Source organism: Leucopleurus acutus (assembly GCF_964270905.1).
Source record: "Leucopleurus acutus genome assembly, chromosome: 12".
In the NCBI taxonomy this organism is placed as follows: Eukaryota; Metazoa; Chordata; class Mammalia; order Artiodactyla; family Delphinidae; genus Leucopleurus; species Leucopleurus acutus.
This window is the reverse complement of record NC_139154.1, coordinates 34,801,771-34,821,478: the sequence shown is the minus strand read 5'-3', so window position 1 is coordinate 34,821,478 and position 19,708 is coordinate 34,801,771. Positions and strand designations below refer to the sequence as shown.

Genomic DNA, 19,708 nt, shown 5'->3' with positions numbered 1-19,708 from the left:
AACACCCTTAGATTCCAGTTGCCCTAATTCAGGCCCTGTCTCTTTTCCCAGTTGCCTCAAGAGGCCTCTTCGTCTTCCTCATGACTCAGGTTTCTCCCTCAACAGCCCATCATGTAGCACGCCGCTGCAGAATCGCAAAGCAGGCTTCTTTTTGTCATCTGAGATTCTTTTTTTTTTTAATTAATTTATTTATTTATTATTTTGGGCTGCATTTGGTCTTCGTTGCTGCGTGCGGGCTTTCTCTAGTTGCGGCGAGCAGGGGCTACTCTTTGTTGCAGTGCGTGGGCTTCTCATTGCGGTAGCTTCTCTTGTTGTGGAGCACGGGCTCTAGGTGCATGGGCTTTGGTAGTTGTGGTGCGCGGGCTCAGTAGTTGTGGCTCGTGGGCTCTAGAGCACAGGCTCAGTAGTTGTGGCGCACGGGCTTAGTTGCTCCGCGGCATTTGGGACCTTCCCAGACCAGGGCTCGAACCCGTGTCCCCTGCATTGGCAGGCGGATTCTTAACCACTGTGCCACCAGGGAAGCCCTGTCATCTGAGATTCTTGACGCACTTTTCTGTCTGTATCTTTCCTCCTTATCCTCTTCTTCCCTAATAGTTTCCCCTTACCTGCAGAATAACGTCACGGTATTTAAAATCCTTTACCATCTGGCCTGGTCAAAAATTGCTTTTTCAAATTTTGCCATTATCCTTGCATTATCAGACTGTTCACCACTCCTCAGCTGTCTGGAAATGTTCTTCCCAAATTTCTATCTGTTGAAAACTACCCGTCTTTTAAGCTTCCTCCCCGATGCATATCCCCTGTGAACCCTTCTGAGGTGTACCTCATTGGAATTACTTTTTACCTCTCTGCTCCTAGAGCACTTTCAACTCTGCCTGGCATCCTTGTTAAGGTGCCTTGTAGCATAGAGGTTGGTTTGTGCTTTGCTCATTAGGTTGTGAATGCCTTGGGATCAGGAACTAGAACTTACCTATCTTTGTTTCTTCCTTGAACCTAAATCTGTCTTGGAAATGATACCTAGGGAAGACTTCGCTATATCTCAAGTATATATTCAGTATATCATAGAATTTTAGTAAGAGTTTGTCAGGTTTTAGGTACATACAGGTAATAAGCAGCCCAAGTTCCTTAATGTCTCATGGTTTACCGATTCTTTGTGTAGCTCAGTTATACAACATTCTGAGCTCAACTACTTACAACCTTATTTACTCCCAATAGTGGAGAAGCAGCCAGTAAAATAAAGTCTGTTAAGTAGAGCCATAGTTTACCACAAACAGGTTCATTTTTTCCAGCCTGTGCTTAGGCTGTTTACTTTACAAACCATGTTAAGCAGGTTAATTTATCTTGTTTCCAAGCCTATTGCAGATAAGGAACAATAGGAGAACCCTGAGTGTATAAGATTATCATCTGTTTAAGTGAACAGATAAATTTACAGTACATTCTGGAAAACGTTTCTGTTCAGAGTGGTATAAATAAAAGGGAATACAGTGTCAAGTCCTGAGCTATCCCAAATGGGTCTCAATAGTAAAGTTTTATTATGTCAAAATCGTAGAGTCTCACATTATATCCTTTGAGAACAATTAAATGGCCTAGGAGAAAAAGATCGACGAGGCTGTCCTATGAGGGAAGGAAATATCCCTCAGGTTTCCGAATAACTCAGAGTCCGTAAACTTACACCACCAGCTCCCCACCTTGTTCATTCTGGACTTACGATGGACGCAACTTCCTCTACCAGTTTTAGAATATGAAGTTGAAAGTCTCACTAATTTTCATTCAGTATAGTAGCTATGCTTAAAAAGCCATGTTTCAAAAACATCTATTTTCTTGAAAAATGTTTTTGCATCAAAAAATGTTAATTGAAGAAGATTCTTTCTAATGTGTTAAGCATAAAGTTAGGCCAGAAGGCGCAGTCTCAGCTCACTGTGTGCATCGGCCAACTAATACATATTTTCTGTGAAATGGGTGAATCGAATTTGATTGTGGGTAAGAGCTAAGCAGTTAGAAAGTTCTGGAAACTGATTCTTTTAACAATTTCATAATTTAATAAGTTGTGCTTTATGTAGCTTATTAATTTATTATTGAGTAAAATGTGTTTAAGCCATCTTTCTGGTCAGATTTTATTCCAGTATTAACTTTAAATTTGGACATTCTTTTTCTTATAGAGCCTTCCTAATATTCTCACCGATGATCGATTTAAAGTTATGTTTGAGAACCCTGACTTCCAAGTTGACGAAGAGAGTGAAGAATTTAGGCTTTTGAATCCACTTGTTTCCAAAATTAGTGAAAAAAGGAAGAAGAAACTAAGACTCTTAGAGCAACAGGAACTTCATGAAAAAGTAACGTACTCTTTATCATTTAGAATTTGCTCCTGTTTGTTTAAAATAAAGTTTTCTGTGTAGGTTGAAAGAGTCTTTGAACAAACTTGAGCTGTAATTTGTTTGACCTTCAGCTTAGGAATATATCTTATTTAATTAAAGATGTTTTTTCCGATGCATGGAAGGTCACGTACTCTGATGGGCTAATGCTATTTAAAAGAAAATAGTGGGTCAGTGTTTTGGGTTGGGGGAGAGGAGCTGCTTCTTACTATTTTTATTTTCAGGAAGAGGAGGAAGAACCGGAAGGAAAACCAAGTGATGCAGAAAGTTCTGAGAGTTCGGATGATGACAAAGACTGGGTTGCAGAGGTCAGGAAACAGCGCCGACTTCTCCAACAGGAGGAAAAAGTGAAGCGGCAGGAACGGCTCAGGGAGGACCGGCAGACAGTCCTCAAGCCCCAGTTTTATGAGATCAAAGCAGGCGAAGAATTCAGAAGCTTCAGAGATTCTGCCACAAAGCAGAAGCTGATGAAGTGAGTAGAACAGCCTTCAGTGAAGGTTCATCGAGTTGTCCCAGCCTTGCTTTTCTCCTTGCCCTAAAGGTGGCGTTTGGATCTTTGGAGTTAATGTGAGGGAAGCACCACAAGGCCTGAGGGGAAATACACTGGTCTTTACTGTGACTATTTTTAACAATTTTTTGAGGTATAGTTTACATACAATAAGGTGCAGGGTGTGGCCCCATGAGTATTGGTAAATATATACGTTGGAGCACTTTCATACTGCAGAAGCCACACTCTTAAATTACGGTGGTAATTAAGAGGTAACAACTTCTTTAACAGAAAGTTATTTTTAAAAGTTAGAATTTCACTTATGTTTACCCTCATCGTAGTTTACCTGATTATTAAAAAGGTCACTTGGAAAATTTGCCAGGAATTTTAAGCCTTTTGTAGGAAAACTGAGAGATCAGAAAGAGTGGTATTCTAGGATAGTCGAATACATAGAGACAGAAAGTAGAATGGTGGTTGCCAGCGGTTGAGGGGTGGGGAGACATTGCTTAATGAGATTCAGAGTTTCAATTTAGAATGATAAGAAAGTTCTAGAAATGGTCAGTGGTAATGGTTGCACAATAGTTTGAATATCCACTGAACTGTTCACTGAAAAATGGTTAACATGGTGATTTTTATGTTATATATATTTTACCACAGTAAAAAAATCAACCTTAAAAGAAATGGTATTATTTAAACAGTTTCAGTTTTCAAGTGTCTAAGTAAGGAACTAGCTGGGTATGTAAGCCCAAAACGTGTATGAGCTCTAAGTCACCCAAGTCTCTGCTTTGAGAATTTCTAGGCTGAGTATTGATATACAGGACTTGGATCGATAGCCAATCAGAGTAGATGACCTTGTAAGAAGAGCCTGAAGGCCTGGGGAGCCAAGGAAAGCGGGGGGGGGGGGGGGGGGGGGCCGAGCAAGACAGATGAGGCATTAGGTCAGGGGCGGTACCAGCTCTGCACCCTGTACTTCTCTAGCCCCCACCTTCCCGTTTTGAAAAATGTGGTTTTTCAGACGGAAGAAGGGGGAAAAGGTGGGGAAGATATTGATAGACAGGCTGACTTGTTTCTGGAATGGAGATGTGCCTGTTCGTCTTTATTTCAGCAGTTTCTCGCAAATATCTGGGAAACCAAATGATGAGCAAACCCTTCAACTTAGATCCAGGAGCACCTAGAAATTCTGGTTCTGACTAACAAAAGAGACGTTGGTAGACAAAGAATCTAGTAATAGGCTTACTATCTTTTGAAGAAATTTTCTTTACCTACCAACCTCACTTTTTTTTTTCATAACAACTTTCTTGAAATGTAGGTTGTATAACATACAGGTCACTTACTTAAAGTGTGTAAGTCGTTGGTTTTTAGCCTATTCACAGGGTTCTGCGACCACCACCACAGTCAGTTTTAAAACATTTTCATTGCCCCCAAACAAAATTCCTTACCCCGTTGGTATTCACCCCCATTTACCCCATCCCATCCGCGGGCATCCACTAATCTATTCTCTACCTCTATAGATTTGCCTATTCTATTTCTTTTTTCCCTTAATGTTTGTTTATTTATTATTTGGCTGCGTCTGGTCTTAGTTGGGGCACGCGGGCTTCTCTCCAGTCGAGGTGCATGGGCTCCAGAGCATGGGGGCTCAGTAGTTGTGGCGCACAGGCTTAGTTGCCCCGCGGCATGTGGTATCTTAGTTCCCCGACCGGGGATCGAACCCATGTCCCCTGCGTTGGAAGGCAGATTCTTAACCACTGGACCACCAGGGAAGTCCCTGACATTTCATACAAATGGAATCATATAGTATGTGGTGTTTTGTCCAACGGCTTTTACTTGGCATAATGTTTTACATGTTCACCCATGTTGTAGTATGTGTCAGTACTTCATTAGTTTTTATTGCCAAATAATATTCCAGGATATGGATATACCACATTTTATTTATCCATTTATCAGTTGAAGGATATTTATGTTGTTTCCAGTTTTTGCCTATCACAGGTAATGGTACTGTGAACATTTGTGTATGTGTTTGCATGGACATATGTTTTCATTTCTCCCGGCTGCGTACCTAGGAGTGGGATTGTTGGTCCCATGGTATCGTTGTGTCTAACCTTCTGAGAAACTGCCGCACTGTTTTCCAAAGAGGCTTCTTCATTTTACCTTCCATCAGCAATACGTGCAACCTCGCTTTTTATGCAGCTGTCATTCTTAGATTTTTATCTGGAGTCCTACTCAGAAGCAGAGGGAAGACTGCTTGTTTTCAGTATTCTGATTCTGTGGAGTGAATTTCTTTTTAGATTATCTGCTGTTTTTGTCTTGCATTATTTACCCCTAGCTCCTGGATCAGTACCTAGACCCGAGTAGGCACTTGATAAATCCTTGTGAGAGTGTGAATCTTCTATGCCTTGCCTACATGTCAGGCAACTCTGGAAGTTACCCTTTCAAGATCTGCTGAAAAAGAACTCATTTACCTGAAACCCAGGAAAATCTGGGAGCAGTTGTTTTCAGGGTAACCATGGTAACAGGAAGCCACAATTTGGGGGCGGGAGTCATGACTAAACCACTGACATTCTTGCTTTGCCTGTGGGTTGTAGTAGGATATTAATGTAAAAAACAAAAGGGATGAAAATTTAGTATTTAATGATAAATAATAGCTAAGTTAATGCGCTGCAGTTAAACATTCTTACTAAGTTAAACTTCAATAAGTTAAACAGTTTTTTTGAGAAGAGGAGCTATATGAGTGATGATACTTACACAAGCTTAAAAGCCAAATCCAGTTGCTTAAAGTAATGACCCTTTGGTGTGAACAGCCTGCAGTTGGCTGGCGTTTTGGCACATACTGCTTACTGAACTCTGGTCTTGACCGGATTATTCTGGCAAATTCTGAACTTGTAATATTTTAATGTTATTTAATGAAGCATTGAACCATTTATCCTTCAGACAGCTGTAGTGATTCCTTATGTTTATTCTGTGAGTTACCACAAGGCGACCAACAAAACACAACATCAGAAGCAAGTGTATTATGTTTAAAAGTTCACTTGGACTTGCCCAACCGTAAAACCATCTCTATAAAGGGAAAAGTGAAGAGTGACTCCTGACCGGGTGCTTGAGTGAGTCCTTTGCTTGACGTAGTAACAAGGCTTTAGGTAAATGCACATGTCTGTCAGCACCTTTTCATATGCCTTCCAGTATGCTGCGCTTTGTTTGTGTGTCTGCTCATCCACCTGTCAGCCTCCCCACCCACCCATTCATCCGTCAGTCATTCATCGGGTGCCTCATGTGAGCAAAGTGCTATTCTAGGCCCGGGGGATGGAAAGGAAAAGCACAGCTCACATGCCCGTTGCATTCCCATTCTCGCTGACACTGTGAGCTGTTCAGAGGCCTGGGGAACGTGTACAAGGAAGAAAGAGGGTCAGTTTTTAGAGATTTGAGGGCGTCTTTAGTAGAGGTCCTATTAAAACTGGTCTCTTGAAAGAAAAAGATGAGCACGGAAAGCAGGGTGGGAAAGCTGGCATTCTAGGCTGAGGGAGCGGCGTGGAGGGAGGACTGCTGTGTGGAAGTGAGGGAAGCGCTCTCGTTGTGCAGCGAGAGCGCAGAGTGAGTGGCAGGGGCACAGCTGATGAGCCGGAGAGGCGTGTTAGGCCCCGACCCAGGTCCTGGCGGGCCAGGGAAGGGTTTGGGCTAAGATGAATGTGATCAGATCTGCTCAGCCCCTCCTCCCAACGATGGAAATACTTACACAGTAAAAGCAGTACATGTTTGTTGTAGAAAATAAAAAACATAAGCGAAAAAGTCCCTATTTCCCAGAGACTGTTATGAAATACCGCAGTTTTAGAGAGAATGCAGGGAGAGACTGGGCCTGTGAGGTCAGCTCACACACTGCACAGCAGTCCTGGCGGGAAGTGACGAAAGCCTGAAGTGTGGGGTGGAGAGGAGCCTGAGTATTCATAAGTACGTCTAAGAATAAGACACACACACTACAGCACTGTTTGGTCACTAATTTAATGTCACAGGAGTCAGGGGTGACGTTGAAATGTCTAGCAATGTTGCCACCGAGATAAGGGATACAGAATGAAAAAACAAGTTTAAGGCTAAAGGATTGAGCCGGGTGTTCAGCACATTAAGTCTGCAAGACCCAAATGTCTTCTTGGTAATGTCCAGCTGACAAATGGAAATGTAGGAGGTGGGCCAGAGACATTGGTATAAGAGATACCAGCTTCATTGTGGGACTGAAACTGTGGCATAAAAAAGACTTCCCACCATTATGTAGAGGGAGATGAGGGCTAAGAGTGGAGCCCTTGGGAACAAGTATTTTTCTTGTGTCTATGATGAAAACCGTACACCTCTCTGACAGCATACAAGTGCATGCAAAGTAACACACATGATTTTAGAGGTGTTGGGAATATATCGCTAGGCTGGGGCTGAGAATTCTGATTTCGAGGGCTGGTAAAGGAGAGTGTGGGCAGTAAACATTACTAAGGAGCTGCCCAAGAGGCGGGAGAAAAACGAAAGAGCCAAGCATGGAGAGACTTTCACCGAGAGGGGCGTGGCTCGAATGTCAGGCGGAGCACGGGGGGGCCCCGGAATGGAGATTGGAAAAAGGCCGTAGGAAGAGTGTCTTATTGCGATGAATTTCTCAGGATTGATGAATGAATGGGAGATAAAAGAATCTTGTAAACAATTAGCATAGATGGTTCTCTCAAGACATTGGCAGTGAAAGGAAGGTATTCAGAGCCAGTAACTTGATAGGAAAGGGTTTTTAGGCTTGAGAGATGTGACTGATCAGTACGCAGAGAGGAGGGGAGAGTGAAGAAGTGAGAGACTGGACTGAATTGGCAGAGCTAATTAGGTGAGCAGTCCGGAGTGAATGGGGCCAGGAGCACCAGTACATCTTCAGAGACAAGGGAGAGAAGTCAGGATGGGTGGAGATGATTGTGTTTCTAGGTAGAAAGATTGGGAGTTCACGCCAGCTGGCCGCCGGCAGGAATCTGGGCACATCAGCCTCTTCAGTTACCTGGGGCAGGCTCGGTCTGCAGCGCGTGATGTAAATATTGGAGGTGTCTGTTGGTAAACCCCAGAGAAAGAGTCCTTGGGATAACTTTCTAAATTTCAGTAGTTGAGGGTAGCTCCTCTTCTTGGGTAATAAATACTACATGCTAGGTGGCCCTTTCAGCCCAATTCATGAAAGCATTCTTTGAAGCACCCTCTGGTAGGTCCTGGAAATTCAAAGATTTTTAAGACATTGTTTGCCTTTGACGACCTCATCTTCTTCACCAGCTACTTTAGTAGCTCTTGGTGAGCTGCTTATCATGTCTGCAAACTTATCCACTTTAAATAACTATGGCCAGTTTTTACTCTTCAGCTAATTTTCTTCACTGACTGTGGATAAGAACTAAAAGAACGCAGTCTCGTTTTTAATACAAACATTTTTAAAATCTAATTTTGAAAGCAGTTTAATTCCAGACTTTCACTTTAAAAAAAAGAGAATCTTTTATTACTCCAGTAATATGTGCTCCAGTAATACACGAGCATATTATCATTGTAATACTTAGGAACACAGGATGGAAGGTGAAAGTCTCTTCTTATCCACACTCCCTTCCTGAGGTCCTGCGCCGGGCGCCTTCTTAGGTTTCAGTCACTCCTGTATATGCACACACTCACGTGTACAGTTCTAGCTTTTCTGCCTTTGACATGAAAGGATTGCACTAACCTTGTTGCTGTTTCATGTGCTCTTTTCACTGAACAATTAAGTTTTGAAATTTTTTCCTGGTAAATACATGGAGGTCTGCCTTATGGCTGCATAAATATTTCATGAAGGGCTTCCCTGGTGGCACAGTGGTTGGGAGTCCGCCTGCTGATGCAGGGGACACGGGTTCGTGCCCCGGTCCGGGAAGATCCCACGTGCCGCGGAGCGGCTGGGCCCGTGAGCCGTGGCCGCTGAGCCTGCGCGTCCAGAGCCTGTGCTCCGCAACGGGAGAGGCCACAACAGTGAGAGGCCCGCGTACCGCCAAAAAAAAAAAAAAAATTTTCATGAGGTGGATGGGCCATGCTATCTAATTTTCGATGTTTAGATTGTTTCTTGTTTTTCTCTTCCTTTCTCACAGTTATAAATGTATACACATGCGCAAGAATTTCTTTAGACTGCCTTACCTAGTGATGGAATTTGCTGGACCGAAAGAGGTGTGTGATCAATTTGGCCAGATCGGCCTCCAGAAGGGCTTTGGGCCCTTTGCCCTCTTGCCAGGGTGCCTGTTTCCCCACACTTGCAACAACAGTGGATATCAGGGATCTTCTAAAATTTTAACTGAGCTGCACACTGAGATAACCGATCTCGTGGTTGCTTGAACTTGTATCTGCTGAGATAGAGGCTTTGAAGCCACGAGTGCAAACTGAAAGCACTGAAATAGTTTCTAGTAACCTTGACAGTGTATGTAAATATTTGTCAAAGTTACGTATTTAAAACGAAGTACTTAAATTTTAAGTACTTGTGTTTCTCCATTCTCTTCTTACTCCCTTTGATGTAGACGGTGTGGGGTGATTCCTTTCTGTTAAGCTCATTTCGCTCTTCTCAACACTGTACTAAAGCAGGTGCCTTTAGGTATGTCTTCCAATCCCCTACCTCCCTTTCCTCACAGAGTGATTTAAAAACGCTGTGAAGGAGCATTATTTTTAATTAATTAAGGAAATAGATACTAGTGTGTGTGTTATAAAGCCTCAAAGAAGTAAATCATTCAGCTGTCTTGGGGCATCTAATAAATATCTAATTTGATTTTTTTCCCCTCGTAGTGTATGCCCGTCTTTCTTCATGCTTTTAATGCAGCCGCACTGATCGTGTAGGTTCTTCCCCCCATACCCTCTCCATCCCATACTGAGTCATTCCTGTCACTTTCCACCTTCTGCAGCCCATGTCTGTCTTCTCAGCAGTCCCCGCAGATGTGGGGGAGTTTTGATCGTCTTGTGACCGGCAGGGGGGTACTTTCTCCCTAAACCTCTTAACTTCACCGTCAGTTACAAAGCAGCCAGAGGCCTGCGACCTGAAGCCTAGACAGGAGGAGGAGCAGGACGGAGGGCCGGCCAGCGCTGGGCGAACGGGAGCAGGACGGGCGGGGGCGCGGGGGTTCTGCCTTTTCCTCTAAGGTTACAGTAGACAGTTTTCAGGGCCTGACTGCGTCTTCAGTCCCCTCTGAGCGAATTCACACTTCGGGAATTCAGGCTTCGGCACTGGTGGTTCCCAGCCGCTTTCCACACGCCGCCTTTAAAGGGAGGGCAGCGGGGCCTGCTTTACTGCGGGAGCCTCTGCCCTCGGCCCCCGCGTCTGATCCTGTGCCACGGCTCCTCCTAAAGCTCAGGGCTCTCCAAGCAGCCGAGGCAGAACAAGTTTCTGCAGGTGCCCGGCCAGGTACACGGAGAGGAGACCAGAGCTTCTCTGCCCTACCTGCAGGAAATAGGTCACCCTGAAAAGAGGAGTCATTTCCCACAGTTTACTTGAAAAGTCTTTTTCTTCCCAAATTAGTGTTCTCTGTGTACCACCTTGTCTCAGTGGCTCCATACTTACTCAGAATTCCTGTTACCTTTAAAATCTCAGCACTTGTAGCTCTGAAAGGAAAGAACAAAAGTGCAATGAAGGGTTGGAGGAATTTGCAGAGCTGACGTGAGTCACAGGCGCGCCGGAGTCAGTTTACACGTCACCCTTGAGTTCTGCTCAAGTGAAAAAAAGGCGAAACCAAACCTTAATTTCTCATTCAGTTTGTCATGTGGAAGCTTGTCATTTAGAATACTTAGTGGACACATTTCCTGAGCAAACCTTTATAAATCAGGCATGGTCTGACACACGCCTGGAAACCAGGAATTCTTCAGGTGGAGTCCTGGTTTTAGGCTTGAATCCTTCTGTGGCCTGGGGCAAGTCAGAGAACATCGTGCCTCCCTTTGTGCCGTCTATAGAGGGTAAACGCTTCCGTCTCAGGGATGTTGAAAGAATTAGTTAGTCTGTTAAGAACCTTGAAGATGAAAAGTACTTTAAAAGTGCTTCTTAATAACATTATTGCTTAGAAAACAGTGCCGCTTTTATGCTAACCACGTTTACGTCTCAAATCATGTAAAGAAGGTATGTTTAGTACTAACTAGTAGTCATAAACTAGAGGTAGGGCTTTCAAAGGTGTAAACATCAAACATTGGCTTCAGAATTTCAAAGGAGCATCGTTTTGTCTAATGGATCATTTAGGAGCTGTGTTCTACTCAGTAATTAGTTACGAAGATCATATTTCAGGAAAAAGAAGACCCTTTCACACAGTGCACACACCCCCTTTTAAATTCAACCAAGTGTTTTCATATTAACTTTTAAAAAGGGTGCACAGTTTTAAGTTGGTGCAAGGAGGATTGGAAAGGGAAGTATATTTACTTTTTTTTGAGGAAGGAACCGAATAGAAGAGAAAACCATATTCTTGTTTTTTGTTCCCTCTCTTCTCCCCTCCTAGTTTCATCCCAGGGATATGAGGGTGTTGCTTTTAGCCTTTTCTAGAAGGGCTAGAGCTAACTTTAAAACTTACTCAAAATGTCTATCTTTAAGCTTAATTCTGTTTTTTCGCTCTAAACCAGCTTAACAATGATCTGATTTTATAATAATCCATTGTTATAAGAACATTCAATGAAGTGTTGTATAACTGGTACAAAATTCAAATTTAACGTCTTGATTGTTGTAGCTGGCAGTCAGTTGCCGGGCACAGCAAACCATAACAGTGACAAAGATTATAAAAAGAGACCTTAGAAACATGATCAAGAAATAAAATGAAATTGAAATTTGGGCAAATTGTGTCAGAAAGGGTAATTCAGGTAAGAAATTGAAAGGAAAACACCGGGAGAAGTAGCGGTGAATAGGGCTGGATCAGATAGAATTTACCCTCAGTGTAACTGCTCTTGTTCTCTCTGTGTAATCAGACGAGTATTCACGTTTCACGTTGGTCATACGGTGGTGATGAGTGTGGCCCATGAGCTAAGACCGAGTGAAGGACAAATCAGAATTCTCATAGCACTTCTCTGTGGCTCGACCTGGAGAGCTGCCTTTGTGTTGAGGCCTTTGTAGAAGGTGAATGAGTTGCCGAGCTGCTCACATACCTAACTCATGCGTGGATTACATATAAAATGCTTTAGCAGCGTAAGTGCAGCTATTACGGTAAATTACAGGCTTCAGAAATATTGCTCCTTTGCCTTTTGGCTTCAGAAATGTGATTTAGTAAGATAAGTAGCAACCATTGAAATATGTGGAACCCCCACTTAAAATATTAAATTAGTGGGTGTTTGGGGCAGCCATTGTTTCTACTAGGGATCTGCTGAGTCTGAATAATGACGGTTTGAGTGCCCGCGATTCTCTCCATTGATTGTATTAAACGAACACCATTTTCTGTCTTTACTAAATTTGTGAAAGATCATTCTTCGTGTGATCAATTCTAATTAAAACTTGTTTCAAATGATAAATCAAAACAAAATGCTAATTAATATGTCATTCTCTTAAATTTCCTGCAGTAAAACCCTTGAAGACCGGTTGAAACTCGAAGCGAAAAATGGGACATTGAGTGTATCGGACACCACGGTTGGCAGCAAACAGTTGACATTTACATTAAAGAAGGTAAGTTGCTTTTTAATGTTCTTTTTTAATTTACAGAAGCAAAATAGGCCTCCAGTAGTGGTGTGTGTGACCTCAGAACTGCCTTCCCAGGCTTTTCCCCTGTTGAGGAGCTGTGTTCTCTTCAGGCATTTTTCCTGCAGCCAGGACGCATCCTGGGCCGCAAGCACACGGCTTGGCCTCGGCAGAGCTGGCGTGTTCCTGGTGTCCTGAGGGAGACAGGGCCTCAGTGACCCCAGGCTTGGTACTGTTGGTGAGGAGCTGCCGTGTGGTTTCTGGGTGGCTGGACCACCTGAATAGGGCCTTCTGAAGCACAAGTCGTGGCCTCCTGTGGTATAATGGAATAGTTCAGGCTCACATGGACTTAAAGGAGATCAAGAACTGGTGAGTTCTGATGTGTTCATGGCAGTAAGATCAGCTTGTCCAGGGTAGGTAGTTTCTGTCGGTAGTAGGTTATTCTAAACTGACTTACAACAGTCATCTCTTCAGCCGGCTTTGGTGATGCCTGGCACCGATTGAAGGAGGAATAAGCTGCTTTAAATATTTGCTGGGAACTCATGGGTGAAGCTCCTGCCAAGTCTTGGCTCCCTGTGCCCCGATGCCGAATACAAATACAGAGATTTGGAAGATAAGAAGTGAAGAGGCTTTTTATTTTCTGTGCCAGGCGAAGGGAAGACACAATAGGCCAGCGCCTCAAGAACTGTGCCCCCGCTTCCCGGGGAGTTACAGGGGTTCTTATAGGGGAGTTCGCAGTCCGAAGTGAGTGATAAGGGTCAAAATGATGAAGGTCTTACATTCTTCTTCTTCTTGCATTATTTCAAGACAGTCCCCACTGGAGTCAGGCAACCAGATAATTGGGTCCAGCAGCCCGGTAATTGGGTCTGTTAGTCTCTGGGTTATCGGTCTGTGACCTCCTTTCTGAAGTGCAAACGGCTACAAGGGGTGATTTGCTACAAGAGATTACAGGGGGAGCAAATACCAGGTGTAGAATGTAAATTACACAGGATTAGGGGTGACAGGTTAGCTTTGTGAAGGACAGAGCTAACTACAGACACTACAGATTAGTAACAGTTCAAATGAAACTAGGAGTGATGGACTCTTCCAGGCCAGGTTATGTTTCTTCTCTGGCCTGCCCACTGTGCCCTTTATTTTTCTTTGTTCTCAGGAGAGGGAAAACGTCATTCCTATTTTTGCTACATGATTTTATTTGTCAAATTTTTTTTCTCATTTAGTCAGTCTTCCTTAATATACATTGTCTCCAAGGGGGAAAGAGTGACAAAGACTCCGCCTCTGATTCTTTTTTAAAATTGAGTTCTAATTCACATATCATAAAATTCATCCTTTTAAAGTGTACATACAGTTCAGAGGTCTTAGTGTATTCACCAAGCTGGGTGTTCATTACCACTGTCTAAATCTGGAACGTCCTCATCGCCCCAGAAGGAAACCCCTTGTGCAATCACCCCGTACTCACATCTCCCCTGCCTAGGGGTTTGCCTGTTCTAGACACTGTATATAAATAGAATCATACAACATGTTTTCCTTTGCGACCAGCTTCTTTCGCCTTAGCATGTTTTAAAGATCAATCCATGTTGTAGCATGTGTAAGAACTTTATTCCTTTTTATGACTGATGTTTCATTGTGTGGATATACCACATTTTGCTTATCCTTTAATCTGTTGATGGACATTTGGGTTGGGTTTTTTGTTGTTGTTATTATGAATAATGCTGTTGTGAAAATTCAGGCCTGTGTTTCTTTACGGACTCATGTTTTTATTGCTCTTGGGTGTATGCCTAGGAATGGAGCTGCTGGGCCATATGATAACTGTTTAACCTTTTGAGGAACGGCTAGACTGTTGACCAAAGCGGCGGCACCATTCTACACTCCCACCCGCAGTGTATGACGGTTCCACTTTATCCCCTTCCTTGCCAACACTTGTTATTGTTCGTCTTTTTTATTGTTGCCATCCTAGTGGGTGTGAAGTGGTATCTCATTATGGTTTTGATTTACATTTTCCTGGTGACTAATGAGGGTAGAGCATCTTTTCATGGGCTTATTGGCCATTTGTATATTTTCTTTGGAGAACTGTCTGTTCACATCCTCTCCCATTCATCTCTGATTCTTTGACAGTTCTCTTGGTGTCATCAGGAGGCTTGGCAAATGATAAGGACACTTTTTTTCTTAGTTACCATCCATTATCCATTGTATTAGATACAATAAAAAGAAAAAGCAAAAAAAAAGAAGAAAAGTTGTTTTTTCCTTGTGATGAGAACTCTTAGGATTTACTGTCTTAACAGCTTTCATGTGTGTAATATAATACAGCAGTGTTAGCTAACTGGAAGTTTGTATCTTTTGACCACCTTTCTCCAAGTCCCCCCTCCTCCCACCCCGCCTCAGAACATCTTTATTATAAGCGTAAGAAGCGTTTCAGTTAAATCTGCCTCCATTTAGAGCAAATTTGCACTCTTACACTTCTCATTTAAATAAGCCAAAACTGGCTCTGTGTTCAGATGAACTAACTGTGCCTGTACCTAGTTTCTTAGAAATTCTCTGTGTACCGTCAAACATTCCCCGATCCCCCGAAGTCCAAGAGGCCGAGGGGGCGGCAGGCGCACGACAGCTGTGGGAGGACCTCAGGCTCGCGGCTGCCCTGGCCCTGCGCTCCCTCTGTGGCACGGAGTGAGCTTCAAGGAGGACGCATGCACACTCCTTTCCCACTTTTTCCCCTTAATTGGAAGGTACTGAGTTGAATATCAGGTTGTAATTCGTGGTAAAGTGAAAATAAGATGGTTCTGATTTTCTTGGGTGTTTTTCCCCCTGAAAACAAAAGCAACACTGAGTAAAACGTACTTAACACAGCCTCGTGGTTGGGTCCAGCAGAGGCTTGGGAACTGTTCGGGGGATGCATCAGTTGGTGTTTGGCTTGTGCCTGTTTTATCACTTGGCTAACAGAAGTTTAACTATTAAGTCTTAGTTTTACTTAAGAATATTTAGGGAATTGTTTGTATATTTGTTTATACAGATCGTTTCATACTAGGGGTACAATATAGTCAGGTAAGATCTCGAGTTTTCCCAGTATTTTCATATGTGAATCAAATTGAGGGAGAAAACCTACGCTTTAATATTATTTAAAATTGTGAGGCGGCAGAACTGGGAGTAGGTCCCAGATCCTGTTTCAGACGCCCTGCAGTTCAGTCCCTCAGGGGCCCTGGGCCGCTGCTAGTGCGAGGGTGTGGGTTTGTGTTCATCCTCCCCTGTCTCTGTGACAGGGCTGCTGTGGCTGTAGGGGAGGGAGTCGGGACAGGAACAAGGAGGGGAGTGAGCTAGTTGGCTCTTCGGTCGTAGCAAACGGGTCACATGGTGGTCGCGTCTTCCAAATACAGCCTCTTTTCAGAAGGGGGCTGATGAGAGGTTTTTCTGGACAGGGGTTTGTCTGCAGGACGATCGCTCTTGCATACGAGCTCCTGCGTAGGCTCCTGCCTTGTGGGAACCCGTGGGCAGGGCCTCATGGAAAGGGGCTTTGCCACCGGGCACATAAGGGAAATCTACCACTGATGTCTGTATTAGAGACGCATAACAGCACCTGACCTAGAAGCCCCACCCAGAACACCTTGTTCATCTTTATTTTATTTTCCCAAAGTTATTTGGACAAGAAGCACTTTTTTTAGGGATACTTTTTTAAAAAAATAAATAAATTTATTTGTTTTTGGCTGCGTTGGGTCTTTGTTGCTGCGCGCGGGCTTTCTCTAGTTGCAGCGAGCGGGGGCTACTCTTTGTTGCAGTGTGCGGGCTTCTCGTTGCAGTGTGCGGGCTTCTCATCGCGGTGGCTTCTCTTGTGCGGAGCCGGGCTCTAGGTGCACGGGCTTCAGTAGTTGTGGCACGCAGGCTCACTAGTTGTGACTCGCGGGCTCTAGAGCTCAGGCTCAGTAGTCGTGGCGCACGGGCTTAGTTGTTCCGCGGCACGTGGGATCTTCCTGGACCAGGGCTCGAACCTGTGTCCCCTGCACTGTCAGGTGGATTCTTAACCACTGTGCCATCAGGGAAGCCCCAGGGATACTTTTCAACATGCAAAACCAAATTCACTGACTTCACAGGGGTCTTGATGACGCCGTTATTTGGTCTGCTAGGGAGTATGCAGTTTCCCTCGGGGTTTCTGACTTTTCCATTAACAAATGTGTATCAGATACCTGCTCTGTGCCACATTCTGGGGATGCACAGAACAAGGCAGACTTGATCTTTGCCACCGCAGTCCTCAGGCTATAGAGGGGGATACACATACAGTCACATCACTGTAATGTGGGACGTGCTCCCAGGGAGGCCCGGGGCTGTGAGTGTCGGGCCTGGCCTGGACCATGGAGTGCGGGGCAGATGAGTGAGGGACAGGCTGGATCTTAGAGTCAAGTCAGAGCCTGGGTGGGGCAGGCAGGGTTCCAGGCGCGCTCGGGGGTCTGAAGGCGCCTATACGTGCGAAACAGCCATCTTGGGGAGGGGAACTGTGGCTTTGGGTGTAACTAGAAAGACGTGTAGAGTTGTCCTGTGGGGCCTGGTGAGTAGGTCATGTTCAATTTTAACCTCAATCCTAGGAGCCGTGGAAAGTTATTGAGAAGCTCTAGTTAGCAGAAGACTACATACTGTTTTTATTTTTAAAAAGTCCTGTGGCTGCAGGCTCCTCCCCTGCAGTGAGGGGCCCGTGGGGTGCGGACAGCACCCTGGCCTGGGACGGGGCCAAGGTAGAGCTAAGGGGAGGAGTACACAGGGCAGGCTTTATTGTGAAAAGGCTTTGCAAAAATGGTAATAGTCAGAAAAAGAAGTTAAATAATTATTGGGAATCTCTAAGAGTCTCCTAGAATAGGGGCGATTCATCTCTTTTTGGTCTTATAAATTGCTTTCCTTTCTCACGATTCCCTCACCTTCCACCTCTTTAAAATATTGAATGATAGCAGCTGGAAGTGAACACAGGGACTTTCTCTTCAAGACTAAAATACAAATAGTATTTTCAGGTGCATGGAAAATACAGGTCACAGGCAGGCAGGCTGCGTACGTAGGTGTCCATAAGGCAGTGCTTTTCAACCTTTAAAAATTTGTCCCTGCCACTGCTTTCACAGTTACCTTCTGTCAGTTCCACCGGCTAAGATTTTTTTTCCTGAGCTTCATGGTTAGGAGTTTGTATTGTCCAAATCACCAAAAATGTTTTTAAAACTCTATAGCTCTTACCTTCATTGCGGATTCTGCGTTGAAACTCCTCTCTTTTAAGAATTTCTGCTAAACGTAGTGAAACTGTTTGGAGGAGGTCTGGCTCTCGCCTGAGTGTTGAGAACGGTTCCTTTCAAGCAGCCCGCCTAGCACCCACGCGACTGTTCCAGCCATGAACTTGTGACTGATGTGTCTGCCGAGCCTTTATCAGCATTTACTGGTAGATCTCTGCCTTTCAAGGGGAGTTTGACTTTCTGGAAATAGCCAAAAACTCTTTGGAACCAGCTCTGGAGACTGAACGCTTACTCATGGGTGGGTTATTATACGCTTTCAGGACACAGAAGTACTTTTGTGTCTTTAAGACACTCTGAGTAAACTAATGAATGTCTCAGGCTTGTAAACGAAAGACAGTTCTACATGAGAAGTCGTGGACATCTTGAAAGCAATAGCATCCTCTTAAAATGGGCTCTCCTGGGAGGGGCCGTGTTGTGTGGGGAGTTGGAAAGCCAGCCTCAGACTGTGTGGTTTAGACCCGTGTGTCAAGGCCGTTCTCTTACCCAGGGGTTTAGGATTTCAGGTTTTACAGTGACCGTAAAGGTTGGCCCTCGTCCTGCTGTCCCTGCCGGAGCAGGGCAGTGATTGGTGGTTGTGCTGTTGGCGTTCTGATGGTCACGAAAAAGCGGTGTTGGCCTTCCCTTTCTCTTTCTCTCTCCTCATTTAATCTTCTCTTTTAGTCGGAACAGCAGAAGAAGCAGCAGGAGGCTGCGAAACTGCACCGACAAGAGAGGAAGACCCTCCGCCGTTCAGCCGGCCACCTGAAGTCCAGGCCCAGGAGAGGACGGCCGTTCCACTGAGTCTGGAACCGATCCCGCGTGTGGTTTGGAGGACCTTGCCTCCCCTACTTGACCATCGTTAGAGGGTGTTGTCTGCGCCGGGGACGCACGCTCCCGGAGCCCCGCGGAAACCCTCGCTGCGTCCGCAGGGGTCGACATCTGGCAGCCGGTCCCAGGCCTCTGGTCAGACTGCGGGGCTGCGCCCGCTGGCCATGCGGTGCCCCCAGGGCTCCCCGAGAACATTGTCCCTTTCCCCGGTTTTAATCAAGTAAACGAGGTGGTGGTTTTTGAATATTGTGAAACGTGCACCGTGACATGAGAGGTTCTCTTGTGCTGAAAACCAGGACTGACGGTCTTCCAGAAACTTTCTTGCACTGCCTGCCACCATCCATGAATCAACCACCCCGAGATGCCGTTCCTGTCTTGCCCGACTTGGGAGCGTCGGGCGTGTTTATGTTTATGAGGATATGCTGGTAGCTGTGTTGCTTGTTTATGTGTTAGTTTGGGATTTTTTTAAATATATTTTTATACCAAGAGAATATAAAGTAATGGTAATAACAGTCTAAAACAAGAAGTGGAAGCTACTGGTTATTCTTTTAACTTGGCACAAGATTAAATACAGATTTTTTTTTTATTATTCTGTTTCTTAAGTGTAATTAGAGACATACTGGCTGGAGAAAATGTTTATAAAAATAAATGCTTTCATTTGAACAGCTTCTTGGAGAGGACCCATTCCTTGAGTTAATTTGAAAAATAACTTTGGTTTCCTTAGCTTTTTGTGTATGAATGTGATTTTGGAGATGCGTTTCTTTATGTACAACTGGGATAGTGACTCTTTGGATTGTGAATGATAGAATCTAACTCGAAATGCTGTGAGCCAAGAGGCAAAGGCGTTAGTTAACACAGCCAGGCTGTCGAGCCTTAGCTGCCTCGGGACACCTGGATCCAGGCCTTCCAAACTCAGGCCCGTCTGCCCTCCTTTCTTTTCTCCCTCCTGTTTCAACATTACTCCTGTTTGCTCAGGTCTCCCCTCTTCTCTTCCTACACCCCCTCCCCGTTATATCTCCGCTTCTGTGCAGACTGGCCTGCTCCCCCAGGCAGGGAACGGCATGGGTCACACCGTTACCTCTGTGGTCTGAGAGAGAGTAGGCACGCGCGCGTGTGTGTGTGTGTCTCTGTGTGTGTCTCTGTGTGTGTGTCTGTGTGTCTGTGTGTGTCTGTG

General features: G+C 44.6%; 1 protein-coding gene across 5 annotated transcripts in view; it reads left to right on the top strand.

Annotated features, from left to right (window-relative positions):
* Positions 1-19,278, top strand: part of NOL10 (nucleolar protein 10) — an 87,853-nt gene extending 68,575 nt beyond the window's left edge. For 3 of the 5 annotated variants that reach the window (XM_082851602.1, XM_082851604.1, XM_082851603.1), the window contains exons 18-21: positions 2,157-2,330; positions 2,594-2,841; positions 12,364-12,466; positions 18,388-19,276. In XM_082851602.1, coding sequence (XP_082707728.1) covers positions 2,157-2,330; positions 2,594-2,841; positions 12,364-12,466; positions 18,388-18,507 — 645 coding nt within the window. In that variant the 3' untranslated portion in view covers positions 18,508-19,276. Of the gene's footprint in view, positions 1-2,156; positions 2,331-2,593; positions 2,842-12,363; positions 12,467-18,387 lie in introns of all 5 variants that reach the window. The other 2 variants (XM_082851601.1, XM_082851605.1) reach the window with 2 other exon arrangements.
* The last annotated feature ends 430 nt before the right edge of the window (positions 19,279-19,708 follow it).